Here is an 18542-nt window from a genome sequence, read left to right as displayed (position 1 = left end):
TGCCCATGAACGTGAGTGAGCACACAGCCTGCGAAAACCTTGACGAGGGCTTATTCTGCCAACCTATACCGTATACTAACCGTGAGGGGATGTCATTAGCCTTCTGGCAGCACACAAAAGACGCTGCTGTTAGTGATGATGTATATATGAATATGCGCTAGCAAAAGGTTTAAATACTAGTGTCATGGATTGGCTGCAGTATGTTTCGAATTTATAAAGGGTAATTGCCGCTGAAGTGGTAAAAAGTGAATGCGTAATATATACGCCGGATGGTATACGCATCTACACCTAGATCAACAGCATGACTCCTTTTATTGTGGATACCACTTGTTCATTATAGTGCTTGAGAGCTGAGAAGTTAGTTTATATCTAGTTCACTTTGCGCACGAAAAACAATGAAGAGTTGAATTCCATGCAGCCATACAAATCACAGCAAAGTTTTCGATCACTAGGTGGAAAGTCACTAAACCTTTTTTTTTTTTAATATTCTATCAACTTACTTTAGACTCATAAAAAATAACGCATCGGCAAAGTTAGTACGGATAAAATATTATATCTAATCAGCACTTGAACGCCCATGTAATTACAGAGGTGTTTGTTAGAAGAAATGCTAAACTCTATCAAGTCAAACATTGGCGCTTGTGGTCAGCTGTAAGAAGCCCAACGAACGAGCGCCAAGCTAAAGTTCATGTGGAAGTTGCAACGGCCTGTCTCTAGATAAGTACTGCCGATGATAAAAACCGCCAACCGTGTTATGATAGTACCTGCAATGCAATCTTTTTTTGTTTGCTGTTTAAAGCCTCAAATCACCGCTTTTTTTAGCTTGTTTGATAACAAGAGTCATGCTGAGCGCCGAAAATATCCCTTGTTAGGTTTCTTCTTGCATCGAAGCACATGCAACTTACTAAATAAATCTTAGCTATAAAACGCAAACGTCTCTAAATGCACCAAAAGGAGAACAGATTCGTGCAATGTATACCTGTGACGGCTTGATAGCGGCCCTGCACGGCAGTCCCGCAGAAGCAAAACGCCGCCACTGCAAGCAAAGTCCAACAATTTCGCCGACGAAAACGACGTCCGCAAGTCATCGCCCTCGTTGCGACCGAAGCAAGCATCGTCCGGCGAGAGCTCATTACCGTCCCATAGCGGCCACCTCGAACGTCCCGCTGACACAGCCTTTTTCACGCGCCGGCGACGATGCGAGTCATCTGTTGCGCGCCACAACAACGTGACGCCTCGCCGGTGCGCGGCGTTGTTTCAGCACCATAGCGCTTCTGCTGACACCGGCTCGCGAACTGCTCGGCCCGCATCGATGAGCGCCTCCGACGTAACACTGTTGCCCGGCTCGGTGTCGACCGGGAAGTTCACCGCCGGGACACGCGGGACGCTAGGGATGAGCGTTCGCGCGCTCGCCGCGGAAGAGCGCGCAGAAACGCCGAGGCTTCCAGCCGCCATCTGTCGGGAAAGTAGTGAACTGAGCGGATGGCTGGTTGCGCAAGTAGATCCTCGAGGTTTTCCCGAAAACATCGTTGCGCGGTGCGTTTTCCTATATGGAAATCAGACATACTTGAACCCAAATTCTAACGCCTTTTCGCGTGCCTGTGTAGGGGCTTGTATGGATAAATATTGATAAACTTTTGTTTGGACTAAGCTTCCTGCAAAGCGCTGGTTTACTATCTGCGCGCTGAGGTCAGTAATACCTTCGTTAAGCCACCTGTAGACCGGTACAGTCGACACTTTCACTAAGTACTACTACAAGCGATCCTCGCCGCCTACATGGACTCTGCCATGGGGCGGGTGTCCAGCGGGATTCTGAGCTGCGATGCCCCAATATACCGCACATTTCGTTTAAAATAAAGTTTACTACTACTACTACTACTACTACTACGAGATTTGACATTTGTAAACAAAGGCCTATGCAAAAAAAGAGGCCTTATCGAGTCATACTGCGTCATATTCCTTGTCATGGAAAGCGGCGACTTAGTGGCGCGAGATAATCGTTGCGTCCTATGCACAATAGCTTTGCCAGCACTGAAAGTAGAAGCGTAAAATTGATATTGCTTGCAATTCAAGAAACGAGAGTGTGCTTTCTAGCACTCACTTTAATTGCTGAATAATGGAGGTGGCGTAGATATCCGTAAGCGCTAGAAGAAGCGTTAGCTCGTGGCCGACTCCAATTACCCTGTTCAATTACAGGCAAAACGCAGAAATACTTTTGAGAAACAACCGCTGGACTGATTTGAATGAAATTTGAGAACGAAAGTTAAATTTCAGTGACTCTTGAAGCAATATTTTTATTTAGGGCCTGGGATATAATACGAATATTCCCAGAACTTGCTAAGTCGAAAATGTGTGAAGCACTAAGTTTACAAATCCTGCACCAAAAGCAAGTATTGCAGTTCTGCAAACTACATCTGTTAGTGAATCTAAAGGGTATAAATTTGACACATCAATTTACAGCTTACTTGAAATTGTTGCGAAGTTTACGAGGATTTGCAAAAGTCCTACTCTCAAATTATTGGCATATTGCAGAGAGCTGTATATGTCTTCATAAATCTGCTTTAAGGAATTGTGATAGCATTATTTATTGCTGAGTGGTAAACTAGGTATTTTAGTTCTTTTCCATTCTGCAATTTTAAACCTTTTTAAACAAATGATAGTTTAAGTAAAACATCTGCTTCTTACGCTCACTACATCTTAACTTTTTTTTATTTCAAATGCCACATACTGCATCAAAATCGGTGCAATGATTGCCAAAAAAATTTCTTTCTCTATTCCCATCTATTTAGATAGAATTTCTTGAGCAAAAGCTTCCTGCTAACGGAATCATTGTTTCTCCATAAGCACTATAGAAGAACCTTTGTCATATTGGAATGAATTACTTCGCTCATTTATATCATGTGGAGACCAAAAAAATATTTTTTTCCGGCCTTTATCGGCTAAGCGTATGGTTTTGGTATTTACAAAACAACAGGTTAACTCTAAGATTGCTTCCAGATTATTTGTGCGAATAAATGCTTAACCAGTGTAACATGTCTTCGTCCTTTACCACTGCTTGCACAAAGATTGAGCAAGCCTTGATTACAACATCTGCAGACCCATACCATATCCTGACGGACATCCTTCAAAATGGTAACGTTGTCCATTGATGCTCCATTTCACGCTGTTGTAAGCCTTGGTGATATCTGAGCCTAAAACAGACAGACTCGTTGCATTTTGTCCTCTTGGTTCCCAGCTCAGTTTTCTGCAATTATAACAAGATGCACTCAAATACCCGACAGGAACTTTGATAAAGCGCAGCAGCATCTACGATCAGTCACAGCAGAACAATATGTCCACATTCGTATGAACTTGGCGCTTACTGAAAAGTATTTCCAGGCCGAGCAGAAAACTGATATACATAATGTGCCGCGAGAGTTTACATATGAGGTAATAAATTGGCATAGCAAAAGTACATGGTTACCATACACTTAGCTCCGACATCTCAGGAACCTTCTTATCATGAAGTGGAAGTGTTTTCGAATATAAAGAACGCTCAATGACGCTAAGCAACTTGAGAAAATGCAATTATCAGTGCAACATATTCTTCGGCTCGTTGTGAGCACGCAGATATATGTAAGCTATTTGCATAGCACGTGAAACAGAAAATGTGATATTGCAGTGCTCTATGAAGTTCCTGTCACAAGAAGCGCGACTGCTCATGCATGATTGTGTGCGCTTGTTGCGTAAAGTCAGCGCTTGCCTACAGGACTACACGTCTGTATATCCTATCGACCACTAAAACGTAATGCTCTTCTCAGTAAAATCACCCCTCAAGTTTTCTTCTAGTCCTTCTGTTCACTAATTATTTAGTGTCATCATCTGCTAGCAGCAAACCTGTTCTGCGAAGCAGTCGCAACAACGACATATTTTTTTATTTAAATGAATATTAGGAGAGGTCGGCGCCTTTATGGAGGCACCGGCTACTCCTTGTCACTTAGCAAAGCCAACAAATGTAAAGTAAAAAGGGAGAATAATGACACAAAATATGGCACTCAGTAGTACACCAGATGAATGAAAACTATACAGTCCAACAGTACATGAACCGCAAAGCTTTGTGCATGATTTCAATACACATTCGCATATATAAAGGCATATTTTGAATAGCTGAACACACAACACATGTAATTACCCTGCAAGAACAGAACACAATTACACATTGCGTAAGAATTACGATCACCACCTAAATCAATTTACCACCCAAAACAACATTTATATCACTCATTTAGCTTATTAGGATCAACTGAAAATAATATTTCCGCAAAATGTTGGTATCCTCGAGAAGAAGAAGAAGAAGCTTTATTAAAGAATGGTCCAGCAGCTTTTGTTATGGTGGCATCAGGCGGCGGCTCGAAGTCCTTGGACTCGGGCGGCGTCTTCGGCTTGCCGGACGGCCCAGAACTGGTCTGCCAAGTCTTAACTTTTGAGAGCCACCTCCCAGCGGCGGCGACGCCGACGGAGAAGGTCCCCGGCGGCTCCTGCACCTGGGGCGGCGTAGGGAAGAAGTGAGCTCGAGGCTTCCCGCACTCTGGCAGCGGACGCGATTATGGACGCATCAAGAACGAAGGTGGTTTCATTACCGCTGTTGCCGGCACATTCCTAGAGCATGTGTCGCAGCGTTGCTCTCTGTCCGCAAGCTTTACACGCATCTGTTGCATATAAACCCGGGTAGCAGTGATGTAAGACGGCGGGGCTATGGTAGGTGTGTGTCTGGAGCAAGCGTAAAGTTACGGCCTGGTTCCTGTTTAATTTATCGTGCGGTCCCGGGAATGTGCCTCTTTCGAGTCTGTAGTGTTGGGTGAGGTCTCTGAACGTGGTTAGGCGGGGTGTCCTCCAAGAACGTCTTCAAAGCAAAAAGTCACTTTTCTGAAGGCCCGCAGTTCGCCGTGGGCAAAGTATCTTTTTTTAGAGTGAATGGTCTTCTGTCTAAAAGCAACAAATTTGCTTGCAAAACCCTTCGTTGTGGATCGTATTTAGCGCACTCGAGGAGAAGATGACACACATCTTCGTCTGGATGGCCACACGAACACTGCGGACTAGAGGCACGTTTTATCGTGTGTAAGAAATGTCGTGTAAATGCAGTACCAAGTCGCAGTCGGTGCACTAATGTTTCAAATTTTCTGTTTTCTCTTCGATTTTCCGGAATTGGTAGGTTTATACATGGGTCTATAAAGTATAACTCCGAGTTCTTAGATTGCGGATCAAACCAGGTAGTTTTGCTGAGATGACAGGAAATCTGCCTCTGGCGCAGATGGACTTCACTACGCAAAAGGGGAAGATTGATTGTGTCTGCGTTATTGTGCGCCCGATTCTCACCTGCGTCCGTTGCAGTATTACCAGGAATATTGCAGTGCCCGGGCATCCACTGAAATGCAATTACGTGATTCATTGTGCTTGCTTTTGTAAGTTCTTTGAACGTCTCATACAATAGCAAAGTGTTCAAAGAATGTTTCTTATTGCTTTGTAGTACTGTGAGAGCAGCTTGCGAATCGCTAAAGATAACCCATTTTTGCTAATTCTTTTCTGGTGTTACGAAACGCAAAGCACACAGGATTGCAAACAGTTCTGCCCCGGTGGAAGATGTCTCTCGGGATAATTTAAATGTTTGCTCTAGCGCCAAAGGCGGAATGACGAATGCTGAAATCGAGGAATTTTTATGACACGAACCGTTTTCATTCACGCGGATGTACTGGGGATATAATAAGTAAATTTGGAAGAGTGCCACTTGCTGTGCAGCTGCTATGATTATGTCTCCCTTAGATATAATCCCGTCGACTGATAATTCTATTTTAGGGCTTGTTAACATCCAAGGAGAGTAGCTGACGTCCACTTTGCATAAATCAAATCTTGGTAATAATGAATTATCTTCTTGAACGACATCATGAATTTTGGTTTTGTTTCGTTCGCTAAGCGCGAGGTTTAATGGATGCTTCTCATGTTGGGTTAAGATGCGATCAGTATGCCGGTATGTTTCAACCGTCCGTATGACTGGAAAAGGTGGGTAACAGGCTTCAGCAATTACTAGAGAACTCGAGGTAGCCTGCGGAACCCCAAGACACACTCTCAGCCCGTTTGCCAGTAAACGTTGAACACATTCCTCAAAAGTATGCGATAAACCATGGAGAATAGCTGCCGAATAAGCATTTTCTGTTTTATGAGTGCATTTTGAACTTGTAATAGTGAAGAGACTGATCACTCCCCCTCATCCCCCCCCCCCCCCCCCCGGCTGTTGTGCCAGCCAGTCGCCGAAGTACGTTTATTACAGCATTGGTCTGCTTTTGAATAGCGCGGATGAGTGATGCCCATGTGAGCTGGCGGTCAAGACTAACTCCAAGAAATTTATTCTCTTTCACGAACATCAAAGTTTGTCCATTAAGCGTAAGTTGGAAATTATTCAGCTAGTGAAAGCAAGTACGGCTGTCTTTGAGTAGGAAAAACTCGTGCCTCTATTTTAAAAAAAAGGTGTTGATACTATCAAGACCCTCTTTAAGCGTTGTTTTGAATGTCCTTTATAGGAGGTCCAGAGGCCCATATGCAAATGTCATTTGCGTACAGAGAATGCAGAGAGAACAGAGAGAGACCAGACGGGAGTTGTTGTGGCAATGCTGCCATGACAGTTGAATAAAAACGGACTGAGAACACTGCCCTGCGGAACGCCCTGCGTGGTGCTGTGATAATTACTCTCTCCTTCGATTGTTTCGATAAATATTTGTCTTTCGTTCAAGAAATTTGATATCCACCGCAGTGTTCGACCATGTAGGCCAAGCTCTAACATACCAGCAAGGACGTGTATGTGACTTAAAGTGTCGAATGCTCTTTGAATGTCTAAGAATACTGCTATTGTCACATTTCCACACATTCGTTCATGTTCGACGCATGTGGCAATGTCTGATACTGCACCTGCTGTACACCGATTTTGTCGGAAACCGGTCATGTATTTGGAAAACACATTTGTGTGTTCACACCCCCATTGCAGCCGACTGGTTCTGGAAGTGGAAGCACCAACGATTCCATAGAAAGCAGTGCTTTTACCTCTGATAGGTTGTTTGCATGTAGAATGGCACTGAGAATTGCACGCAGAGCTTTGAATAGCATGGGCAGGGTCATCTGTGCAACGGGTAAAGACGCGTAATCAACAAACGACGCTGAAGCTCCATGTGTGATCAAAGCAGGTCGATGAACAGCTGACTAGGGCGGTAGCTGGGATGACTGGTGTAATTGAGGGGAATGCTGCGGAATCCCTCAGACGTTAGATGAAGTTGCTGTGTCAATGGCAGAGGGCGTTGCTGAGAAGGTCGGCGAATTTGACTTGATGCCTGGGCGAGATGAGTAGCATTCTCTGAAGATGGATCGTGTCGCTCGCTGTCAGAACGTTGTCGACCAGAGTGCTTTGAAGCTGCAGAATAGTTCAAATTGTCCCTTTGCTCTTTTTTATTCTTGGGAGTTGGAGGCGCATGTCTTACAGTATCAAGGTTGGGTGGGGGTGAATTACAAGGAGGCAGCCTTCCGTATTTCAACTCATGTCTATGTAACTTTGCAGCAGCTCTGCTCTGAGGGCACCCGGAGTAGGAAGCTGTGTGGTTTCCGCCACAGTTAGCACACTTTGGATGACACACAGACTTGCACTCTGAATGAGTGTAGCCTTCTGAGCATATCTTGCAGCGACGTGTACGGCGGCAGCTCTTCGCTAAATGTCGAAATCTCTGGCAGTTGTAGCATCTCAGAGCAGGACCATGGTACTCTTCCACAGGATGACTTGCGAAACCCAAATGCACTCTTTACGACATTGGTTTGTCTTCTCTGAAATGAAGAATAACGATTCACAGATGGCGTGATACTATCACTTCATCTTCTTGGCGAGTGTAGCGCTCCTGATGACGGGCAGATGTCACGCCAACATCCTTCAGGAAGTCAACCAGTTGTTCTTCTGTGTATTCAAGTGGGACATGGCGTATCTTGCCAAAATTATTGGTATAAGAGGCCGGAATAAAAGGCTCGACTTACAATCCAGCCACTTCACTCATCGACAGTAGATGTATTGCAGATGAGACTGAAGTAACGTTGATAGAGAAACTTCCATCTCTACTCACGCGGAATGACTTTACCTTTTCCTTTGCAGCGGAAACAATTTCTGCCGCAGCGCGGTTTGGAGTCACTTGCCAGAAGTTGCAGTCTTCCTATGAGGGTCGAAAAAGAACTGGAATTCCCCTCAGGTCGCTTCTTTTTATACATTATCAAGGAGAACGGCGTATCGTCGCAGTCTATGTCTTCTTCTTCACTTAGCTCACACGTGGATGTCCTGTTTTCGTCAGTCCGTGGTTTCTTGGCTTCACTTTCGCATGTCTCAGTCATATTCACTGAAGATATGCTAGAACGCAGTGCAGCGTTGAAAACTAGCGTCGCCGGATTGATGACATTAGGCGCGTGTTGTGGCACTTCCGAATGCGGCGCCGTTTCAGTAGCACTCATGCACCTAGGAACGCGCTGTCGGACACAGGCTCATGCCGGTGTTCTCTGCTGCCTACCGCGGTGGTAGGCGTAGATGCGCTGCAGAGCGCAGCAAAACCACGCGATATTGTGCGTGATCTTTAGCACATAGGTATCCCACGGTATGGCTGTGCTCTCTGGACAACAGCACAAAGTCTCCAAACAGCACTGATTCTTCGAAGAAAACAGAAAATAACATCTCACTGATGAAGCAGCGGCCTCTCGGTGGGACTTCTTCAGCGACATTACCTATTGTCAACGGCATTTTTAAGCCGCAAATGTAACGTGCGCTCGCCTAGCAAGTTTGTTGCCTGGCACCCGTATTAAGATCTGCGGTGACTGCACTGACCAGGGTCGTGTATTCTGTGTATACATTAGACATTAGACATTATTTATTTCATCATAAATTTGTACATCAACATAAGCAAAGAACTGTTGTTCTACGTTGTAATATTGTCACATTGTAGTCAAGAGATTGACGAAAGTTAGACTGGTCAGGTAACATGGTGATGAAGAAATTGCAGTCACTGACGAAGTCAAGGTGAAAATGACGTTTCGGCAGATCCGCTACGCGGACGGCTGCTTTTGCATTGTGCGAAGACAAGACGCTCCGGGCCTCCTGCATCTTCTCAACTCAGCAGAAGCAGCCATACAATTTACTACAGAACACAAGTGTGACAATAGCCTCCCCTCCCTCGACGTCCTCGAGCGGCAAAGTGGAACGACACTCTCTTTTGCTGTGCACAGGAAGGCGACTCATACCGGCCGTTACATTATTCATGTCACCCGGCTTGCCACAAGCAAACCGTCGTCTCATCTCTCGTGACGTGCGCCACGCGCATCTGCTCAAGGGGCGACGAAATGCAGAAGGAACTGAGACAATGCGTCACGAGTTACCCACGAACGTGTACCCCAAGAAGTTTATCAACAAAATGGAAGCCTGTCCCCTACATCCCAAGCCATATCTCGGCAAGTGGTTTACAACTGGCGTTCGATCTGTGCCTGGCGTCAGCTAAACTCTTAGTCGCGTATTTTCTAGATACGACCTTAGAATAGCACACATGCCGTCCAACAAGCTGAGAAATCAGCTTGTTAATATAAAGGATCGGCTAGTAAAACCCATAATATAAAGGATCGGCACGTAAAACCCCATAATTTTAACGTCATTCCTGTCGTGCATACCATGTGATTACACACGGTTTGGCGAGAACTTACACAATAGATAGAATAAACGATAACATTAGAGTCAGTTCCAATCATGCAAGCGCGCTAGCGCTAAGCGATAACCTTAAGTTGTTAGCGGGGGTAATGTACTCCCCGAGAAAATTATAAATAAGTACACGTGTCAGTATTAACAGTGCGCCTGTTTGTTGCCTCTGCAGTAGCGTTTAGGTGTTGGTCTTATTCATGCTCTCCGTGTGCAGCAATTAAGGCCCCTCCATGTGTGTAGGCAACAAACTCTACGCTTATAGATCAACGGCCATGACGTTCAGCTGCTGAGAACAATGTTGAGGGTTTGATTGCCTACCGCGGTGCTCGTAGGCTAATGCCGTTTCAGTGGAAGAACACCCGCGTGCTGAGATTTCAGTGCACTTTACCGAGATTCAGGTGCTGCCACATAATCAGAAACCCTCCACTCCGGCGTTTCTGGCAGCCCAACATTAGATTTGACATGTGAAACTTCACTTAACATCGCAGGATCTGGGCAGGACGCACCACATTAAGTTCCACCATTCTTGTGACCTGTTGTGAGATGAAGCTTAGGTTTCATTTAGTCGGTAACGGGTAGAATGCAGACAGTGGGCCGGGTTGGATGAAATTATTGTATTTTGACAGATTGGGAAAGCTCCACATAATCATTCGCATGTGTTCCTTGCATTGCATTTCGTATCCCTCGAGTGTAAATTCGACGTTGGCTGTGCTGGCGCGCTGGCCTAAAATGCTTCTGGTATGAGCAGAAATATAATTTACCTTGAGCGCACTGCAGGTTAAAAAGGCTATTTGTGATCACACCGGTCTACGTTGTCAAAGGTTTTCGTTATTGCTGCCCGCTCTAACGCAGTGATGATCGAGTTCCTCGGGTAAACAATATTCTAACTCTTTGGTGCGAAATAAACTGTAACATCGTGAGTGAAGGCTACCCAGGCTTGTCATAAATTATGCCCTAGGTCCGCATTGTGCATGACATGCGTATGTATTCGTCATTTTTGCTTTGTTCTTAGTAAAGTCCACTAGTGCTAATTTGACTCTTGCAGTACCGCAATATTTGATCTAAATAAAAAACGGTGGCAGAATAAACCAATTATAATATTTTTACGGCTCAATGTAGTCTGTAATGTCTTTCTCCTTCTTGCTTGTGAAGCGCGACGCAACCGACACGCGCCGATGAGCCAATATGTATAAACGCTGTCTCCGCGTTTTACTCAAAGGAAAAGTAAAGTGCTGAAAGTTCTGAAAGGAAAAGGGAGAGCTAAGTAAAGCAGCCTCACGCCTAGGAAGACAGCGCCATATGCCTAATTTCTTCTGTTTTCAAAATTGTGCGTATGAGAGGACAGCGACACGGGCCGACTTAACCGAACCGGCATGCTTGCTCTTCCAAATTAAACAAGTGTTGTGGTTCTCTTTTCATTTTTTTTTTTTTTTCATAGCAATGTATGGTTTCTCGCCGGTACCTTCCAGTGCGTTCGAGTTAAATAAAAACGCATTAATCGATGTCCGACTAACGAGAGCCAAGTGCATACAATTTTGTTTTGTGTAAGTTTATTTTATTTGGCAATGGTGAAAGGTTATCGTTATTTCCTTTTTCTATGTTTTCGTCCTCTTTGAAGATTTGATTTTAGCTAAGATTTAGAGATGCTAAGCTCTTTAATAGCCAAGCTACCTTTTTGTCGCCTGTATTGATCGCAGCCGTCCCGCATAACTCTTGAGTGGGAACATCTCTCGTGTACATATTTTAGACCAAAGTTTACCCTGCCTTTTCCATACTGAGCACTACTTGTCTGTGTTTTGCCTAGAACGTGAGCACAAACTTCCAGCCTCTAGGTAATGATTGGAGCGTATCCTAGTGATGTAAAGTCAAGTTGCCATATCAGTTTAGGTTTTATGCCAATGGACTGTCAAGTACGACCAGTGAAATATAGTATGGTCCAGAATAGTCTAGAATACTGCAAGTCCGAAGATATTATTCACCGAGCCATGGCGACAGCTCGCATTTTCTTTTGCGTAATTTTTCATTTGTGTTGTTTTCTTTTTTTTTGGGGGGGGAAGGCCCCCCCCCCCTTCAAAAGCAGAAATAATAAAACAAAGAGGAATTGTCAAGAGAAAGAGGCGCTAATTTCTGCTACACCTTGGGGAGCATGCCTCAGCGCTTAAACGAACTGAACCAGCGTAAAGCTGAAAAGACTCAAGGAGAGAGAGAGAGGCCTATGCTTGTACAGAACGCAGAAATGCTAAATGTTTCAGGCTTTGTATTAAAAAATCGGAAAGTTACACTAATGCTCAGCAATGTGTTAGCGCGGACTAGGTAAGGCCACTGCTTACTGCTTTTGATGCAGTGGTGACAAAAATTGACTCCAGAGCGTTGCATTACGAGGGCTAAACGTATATCAGATTTCCAACCAGACGCTTTTCTGATTAACATCCCTGCCTTCTCTCTTTCTTTCGTCCTCCTACTATTTAAAAAATGAGGAGTTAATTATCAGAACGTAGGCTGGCTCGCTTACATGTAGTTATTAACACTAACCATGCTGTCGGAGCGGCGTCGTGCCCCTTCTAAGGGCTAACCTCGGACGCAGTGCGAGCCCCCGCACCCCTTCGGACGACAGACGAGGCCTCGCGGTACGCACACTTCGTCCGTGCATTCTTCGTAGATGCAGTCGCTCCTCTTGACACTCGCGTTCGTCGACAGCGGCCGGACGCCGTCAGGAAACATACACGCGGTGACGAGCAGGACAACGCAGAGAGCGGACGGAATCATATTAACGATGAATTCTGGCCGGCCGAGGCACACGGCAGGTTACTATCAGACAAAACGCGCTACGCTGAAACTTGTGCCGCATGCGCAGTTGGCTGAGTGCCTTTTATTAGTGTTTGTTTCTCTATCGCCTGTGTCCCATGGAATGCAGCCTCGACGCATCAAAGCAGAGCTACGCACGCTTCCTATGTTTCTAGTTTCCATGAAAAAGGTTGCACGACCTTTTGTTAGGATTGTTGTATTTCCTCTCAATTTGCCCGTGGTCCGTAGTGGAAGCTAGCTGCGAGAGTGAAGAAATGAAAGAAGTGTACGTCAGTGCAATAAAATGCGGTGAATGCACACTGGAACGGAAAATATTTGTTACAGAAACGCGCTGCATTAAGGGCGTATGAGAATGTACCAGTCATTTCCAACTTCTAAGCGAGTGCAGTTTGTTCGTGAATGATGAAATGAAGCCAGAACTACTGACATGGTGGTCCTGTAGTTAACACTCCGGTTACAATGCGTGGTTTAAGTTGCTCGTCTGCGTCGATGCTTCGGTGCACGTTATTCATTCTTCAGTGCATCAATGTAATGGTAGTGGGAAAGGAAGAACTCGCCAGAATGACAGTCATTAAGATGAATGCACCACACACATGAATACTATAATTATTTATTTTAAACAAGGACGCATCAGTCACGCTCGCATAAAAACCGCTTATAGAGTACTTCAGACTACAGTTAAAGATTTGCACAGTGTTTGAGAGACGGTGTAAAGTAATTCATCCCGTGACAGTTTGATTAAGATCTTCAAAACTGTTGTTGCCATTTCGCTGCGTAGCGATACTAACTTCCTAAATCGAAACAGGGTGATTAAGTGAGAGGCAACTAGATTCTGGCGTCACCTGCAACGGCCTGACAACAAGACATGACCGTGTTCCCGTCTTATATACGGAAATAGAAGCTCTCACACCCTTTCAGACGTCTTTGCGGTTTTAGAATATCCACACCCAAAATCTGCGGTGAAATACACTGGTAAAGCGCGTAGTATTTTTTCGGCCTCGTGATAACACCCCATGAAGCCCCAATACACTTCGTGCAAGCTTTCTGAACAGATTTCTGAAAGCTTGTCAGTAGTGAGGTTCCTCGTGTGATAACGATAACTGGGTTACGTTCCAAAAGCTTCCTTTGGCAGCAGATCACGTACTTGCGTTAAAAACAGGCTGGCTTCGATTTCGAGATTCCCAGAATAGTCCCCATGACAACAAATAGAAGTTCACCGATATCCCAAAGGGAGTGAGCGATTCTGTTTCCGCATATAAGACGGGAACATGCCCATGTGTTGTTGTCAGGCAGTCACAGGCGACGCCAGAAGGGGGTGTCGCTGAAATATTGTATTGGACACGAGCCCGTATCCAATGGGAATAAGTAAATGATAAAATTTAATGAAGATACGCAACATGATGTTCCGCAGCAACTCACGGAGTGGCTCAGGGACGCCGTACTTGGGGGCTGCAGATTAATTTCGACCACCTGCGGTGTGCACCCAAGTACTGCGCACGGGCCATCGGGCCGCCACAGCGATTCATGATGAACAGAAGCGCGCAGACTGATCCGCGGTATGTTTTGGCATGCTTTTGTAAAAGTATAGCATACATTTGTGCTTTGTGAAGTTAAGTCCCGTCAACGACAGCGAGTCAGGATTTCATTACACTTGTTGCAAATATGTTTTGTGTTAATATATATTAAATAGACAAAAAGTTTAGCTGATGTGGCATGGCATTAAAATAAACGATGAAAACTTAGAGCCGCACTAAAGGTATACAGTGAATAATCAGTTTCTCTGTTCGAAGAGAGAGGTATCGACATTATGCTGTATTATTTTCGGCACTGCCAAAAATAATGCAGTGATTTCTTACAAGCGAAACCACAGCGCCGCAATGTATGGCGGAATTCTGTTGCCGAAAACAACGCATAAGCCTAATCCGAAAATATAGAGGCTTTTGAATAGGTTCTCGATGCATAACGCAAGGATGTACTATACAAAGTATTGTCATGTTGAAGCCGACCTCCTGTGCGACTACAAATGAAGTGACTTTGCCAAAGTATACAACAGTGGGTAAGATCGCTTTTCGTTTTGGTAAATTTTAATTTTTCATGAGTAGTTGGATCTGCCGACGACCTCATATAAAATTCGCAGTCATCCTGTTCGCCATTCTTTCTTGCTTCCTTTAAGCTCCACTTGAGTCTGAGGAACCATGAACTCTTCCCATGGCGAAGCGCTGCTCCATTACATCCACCGTGATGACTGCATCAAGAAGAGAAAAAACAAATGAAGGGAACATTGAAAAAAAAAAGGAAACTTAAGGTCCAGAAAGATAACATTCAAATGCGGGATATAGGGAAGCATAAGTGCAGAAACATATATTGATGGTCAAAATGCAAGTGGTCCAATGTCTGGTCTGCGATGGACTTCACAAAGGTATTAGCTTTTATTGTTGGTTAGTGCTGTTTACCTTCGCTAATACTTTGAGGTGGGCGAAGATTCATAGTTTCGAATAGGGGTTGAATATTACACGCTCACTATTCGTATTTGTATTCGAAAAAATGAACTGTTCGGTATTTTCGAATGCTTGAAACTAACGAAATATTTCGCAACAGCTGGCGGTTCAAGTCTGATTATTGTTCTCCGTCTGCTAACCAAAGCATTGGAAATTATCAGAAGTGAAATAATGGTAAAATATTTCGAAGTGATTCAGAAACAAAATTGGCAATGTAAGCTTTTTTCTCTTGTTTTTCGTTTTCGCGACTCAAGCCTACATGAGAACGTGTGATTTTCGCTTGTAATCACTTTCGCATTTTGGGCGGTCTAGTCATGTAGCTATTTGACGTTTTACCCTCAAACCACTTATGGTTTCCTTGCACCGGGCCCATTTACATGTGTATATGGCACACAAGTCCTTCAGCAGCTTTCTGTTTTCTTTTTCTACAACTTCTTATCCGTTTTACAACGAAGCTTTATATGGCTGGCCGATAAAGCTTCGTTTGCATGCGCAAACGCGAAAAAAAGAAGAGAAAGAGAGGCGCGCGATTGGCTGCGCCAGTAGTGACGTCGTTGGTCTCCGTCGCAGCCGAGCACGCATGCAGCAGTTTCTTTCCGGCTCCGAAGTGGGTAGGCCACGCGTCATACGTACTCCCGAAGAGCATGCAGCCTTCGGTCAGCAACGCCGCGAGCACAACCGGGAACGAGCTCGTCTACGCCATGCCGATGCAGCAGCCCGGGCACAAGAACAGGCTCGTGCAGCCGAGCGCAAGCAGCAACTGCGTACCGAGGATCCGGTAGCATACCCATCCGTCGTTTAACGAACCGTCGGCATTCACCCAGTGATAAACACCGGGGCCACATGTTTCAGCTTCGCTGATTAACCATCTGTACGGAATGCTTGGGCACTGATTTTTTTTTTTTTTTTTGGAAAGCTCGTCATACAGCAGTCGTTTCTTCTTGAAAAGCTTGCTTGCAACCAGCCTATAAAGATGCTTAGAGGCTATTCGTGTATTTTTTATTGACAATACTAATATTCTGTTTAGAAGTGATGACATTGAACCACTACTCACATTTTAGGATCACGATACTCCAAAGGTTTTCAGCTTAATGGGACTGTAATCAGGTATAACTACATATTTCATGCTATGCTGCTCACTGAAGCGAAGTGTCGACAATGGGCGATACTCGCCAGTCAGTTCTCAATGCAGTCGCACGGTGGTAGTGAAATGAGGGGAGTGATGTAACTCAAGTTCACTTTATAGACAGGCGTCGCACCTGTTTCCTCTGCCGGTTCGAGTTGCATGCATGCCGGCCACTGCACAAAACGTCAGGGCTCAACGCTCGTTTCGTGGAATACCTCCAGCTCGTCATCTCACAGCGTCCACAGCTGGGTCTAAGGGGCCGCATGTGAGGTGTTGCCTCACTTGCTTTTCATCCCATGCATCTTTGTCGAAGTTACTCTAAGCACGGTCACCCCTATGTAGCAGCGACGTTCAAGACCAAAGACTAAAATGATTCCGCCGTGTTATGAGAGAACACCGTTTCCATTACCTTTTTTTTTTCGGCTTTCCGCTTTCTAGAATAGAACTGACAAACTGCCTGGTTGGTAAAGATTCGTCATGAGAATGGTAGAGCGAGACAAGACGAGGACAAACAAGGAAACAGGGCGAGCACATTTATTTTATCCTGTTGAAAAAAATAAACGGAAGAAAAAATCGATTATGTTTTCTACCTCAGACATTCCAATACAAGCCATCAGGACATAGCACAACGCAATGCTAAAATATTTGGTCAAGAACGCTTACCCACTGTGTAAATCATAATTAAATGACAGAATAATGAAAGGAAGATGAACATGGAGAACCTCTTAGGAGGATTTATCAAACTTGCCTTAAACGAGCTATTTATGTGGTTAGTTCTTGTGATTTTACTGTTCATTGAAACAGTCGCCACTTTTACACGATGAATCCATACGTTCAATTCCCATGAAATGGATGTTGAGTCCCTCTGCTTTCGACTCACCCGTTGGTTTCCCTTTGAATTCACATTTACTAGGATGAAACTGTTCAAAATTATACATATAATCCAGCTTAGCCGTAACGGTAACAATAAGAAATGCGTATTCACCATAATTCTGTGTCGCTGCCATAATAGACCATTTGGAGTGTTCATTTATTTTATCTTTTACTCATACACCTAGTTGCCCGTATGACAGTATAGTAAAGGGATTAGTACAATTTGCACGGTATAAAACGGTGCAATGGAAAAAATTTTAAAAAAAGAAATATTAACAACAACCAAGAATACAATGCTCTCGAACAAGTTGCATAACAAAAATACAGAAAATGGAGATAAGAAGCATGAAATTAGATCAAAAATAGTACGAACACATGGTTCACAATGCACAAGGACCAGAAGTAAGCAGGAAAACAAAACACTGCACTCCCTTAAGGTGGTCCGTAATTTTAAGATTATCTGCAAAGCAAAGGCAATCGAACAAACATAGGGCGGCCTCTACGCTGTCAGCTAAACAGTTGTGGAGGTCGTAAAAGGTTTTTGGTTTCCTGCAGGGTGCGGCCTACGGAGGCAAAGACTGACGGACGCGTCGAGAGTCGAAAGAAGCCGCGACAGGTATACAGCTCTAAAATGAAAGAGGTCACTCTTACCGGGCTACACGCAGTGGGAGCCTCCGCACCCCTTCGGCCGGCACTGCATGCCGCGCGCAGCGCACTCTTCGTCCATGCACTCTTCGTAGACACAGTCGCTCCTCTTTGCCCTCGCGTTCGGCTTAGCCACCAGGGAGTCGCTGCCGGCAACGAGGCAGGCGCCTACCACCAGCAGAACGATGAACGTGGAAGTTTTCATTCTCGCAGCGGACGTATACTTGCCGATCGTCGAAGCGCGATTTGCAGTTGCAGTTGCAGCGGCGATGGCTTTTATAGCGATGCCGCTTCGTCCCTTTTTTTCTGTCGCATACATTTGCGAAGCATTGCGACACCTTTTCCCAGCTGCCCGCAACGTGAAAAATATCTTGGTGGAATTTCCTCGCTTGTTTCTATCGTACTTCCGCTCGAGAGGTCGATGCGTTTATCAGCCGCGCTGTGGCAGGGTTCAGCAACCGAGCCGCCGCAAGCATGCAATCCAAGCCGATATCGATAAAGAAGCGCACGTGCCGTAGCCGTGCGTAGCAAAGAAAGCTAACAAATCATAAAAAGCCGATTGAATGCCTTGATAAGTGACCAATTATCGGCTCGTGCATGGCTAAAGCATAAGCCAATAACACCTGGGTGCTTCAGTGCATGAAAGCAGATACACAACGGCAGAACGTTTTCAGAAAGCTTTTATTTTACAAACAAGAAATTGGCGGGCGTTCTTACTGTGAAAGAGCGGCAGCTTTCGCGCTTTGAGCACCTATACCGTAATGGCATATAGAACTCCGTAAGGCTGCTGAGAATAACTTAAGCCATGTTGCTCAGGCGCAGGTAGGAATTGTGCAGACGCCGATGCAACATTTCAACT

General features: G+C 44.9%; 1 protein-coding gene and 2 long non-coding RNA genes across 4 annotated transcripts in view; all 3 read right to left on the bottom strand.

Annotated features, from left to right (window-relative positions):
* The window catches only part of LOC126542218 (synaptogenesis protein syg-2-like), a 138332-nt gene extending 136946 nt beyond the window's left edge, over positions 1-1386 (bottom strand). The window contains exon 1 of the mRNA XM_050189178.3: positions 980-1386. Within this exon, the coding sequence (XP_050045135.1) occupies positions 980-1133 (154 nt within the window). The 5' untranslated portion in view covers positions 1134-1386. The remainder of the gene's footprint in view (positions 1-979) is intronic.
* A 1655-nt stretch (positions 1387-3041) lies between these two features.
* LOC126542220 (uncharacterized) lies at positions 3042-12604 on the bottom strand. 2 transcript variants are annotated; one of them, XR_011892761.1, is made up of 2 exons: positions 12269-12604; positions 3042-3244 (listed from the first exon to the last, which is right to left on the bottom strand). It is a non-coding gene; the product is annotated as an uncharacterized lncRNA (long non-coding RNA). The 2 variants fall into 2 exon arrangements; XR_008614882.2 differs by lacking the exon at positions 3042-3244 and adding an exon at positions 4306-4523.
* Positions 12605-13135: 531 nt separating this feature from the next.
* Positions 13136-18161, bottom strand: LOC126542221 (uncharacterized). Its single transcript, XR_007601777.2, has 2 exons — positions 17690-18161; positions 13136-14786 (listed from the first exon to the last, which is right to left on the bottom strand). It is a non-coding gene; the product is annotated as an uncharacterized lncRNA (long non-coding RNA).
* Positions 18162-18542: the final 381 nt, after the last annotated feature.

The sequence above is a fragment of the Dermacentor andersoni genome, chromosome 2 (genome assembly GCF_023375885.2).
Source record: "Dermacentor andersoni chromosome 2, qqDerAnde1_hic_scaffold, whole genome shotgun sequence".
NCBI classification, from domain to species: domain Eukaryota; kingdom Metazoa; phylum Arthropoda; class Arachnida; order Ixodida; family Ixodidae; genus Dermacentor; species Dermacentor andersoni.
Note: the sequence above shows the minus strand (reverse complement) of the source record. Positions and strands in the feature narration are given on the sequence as shown.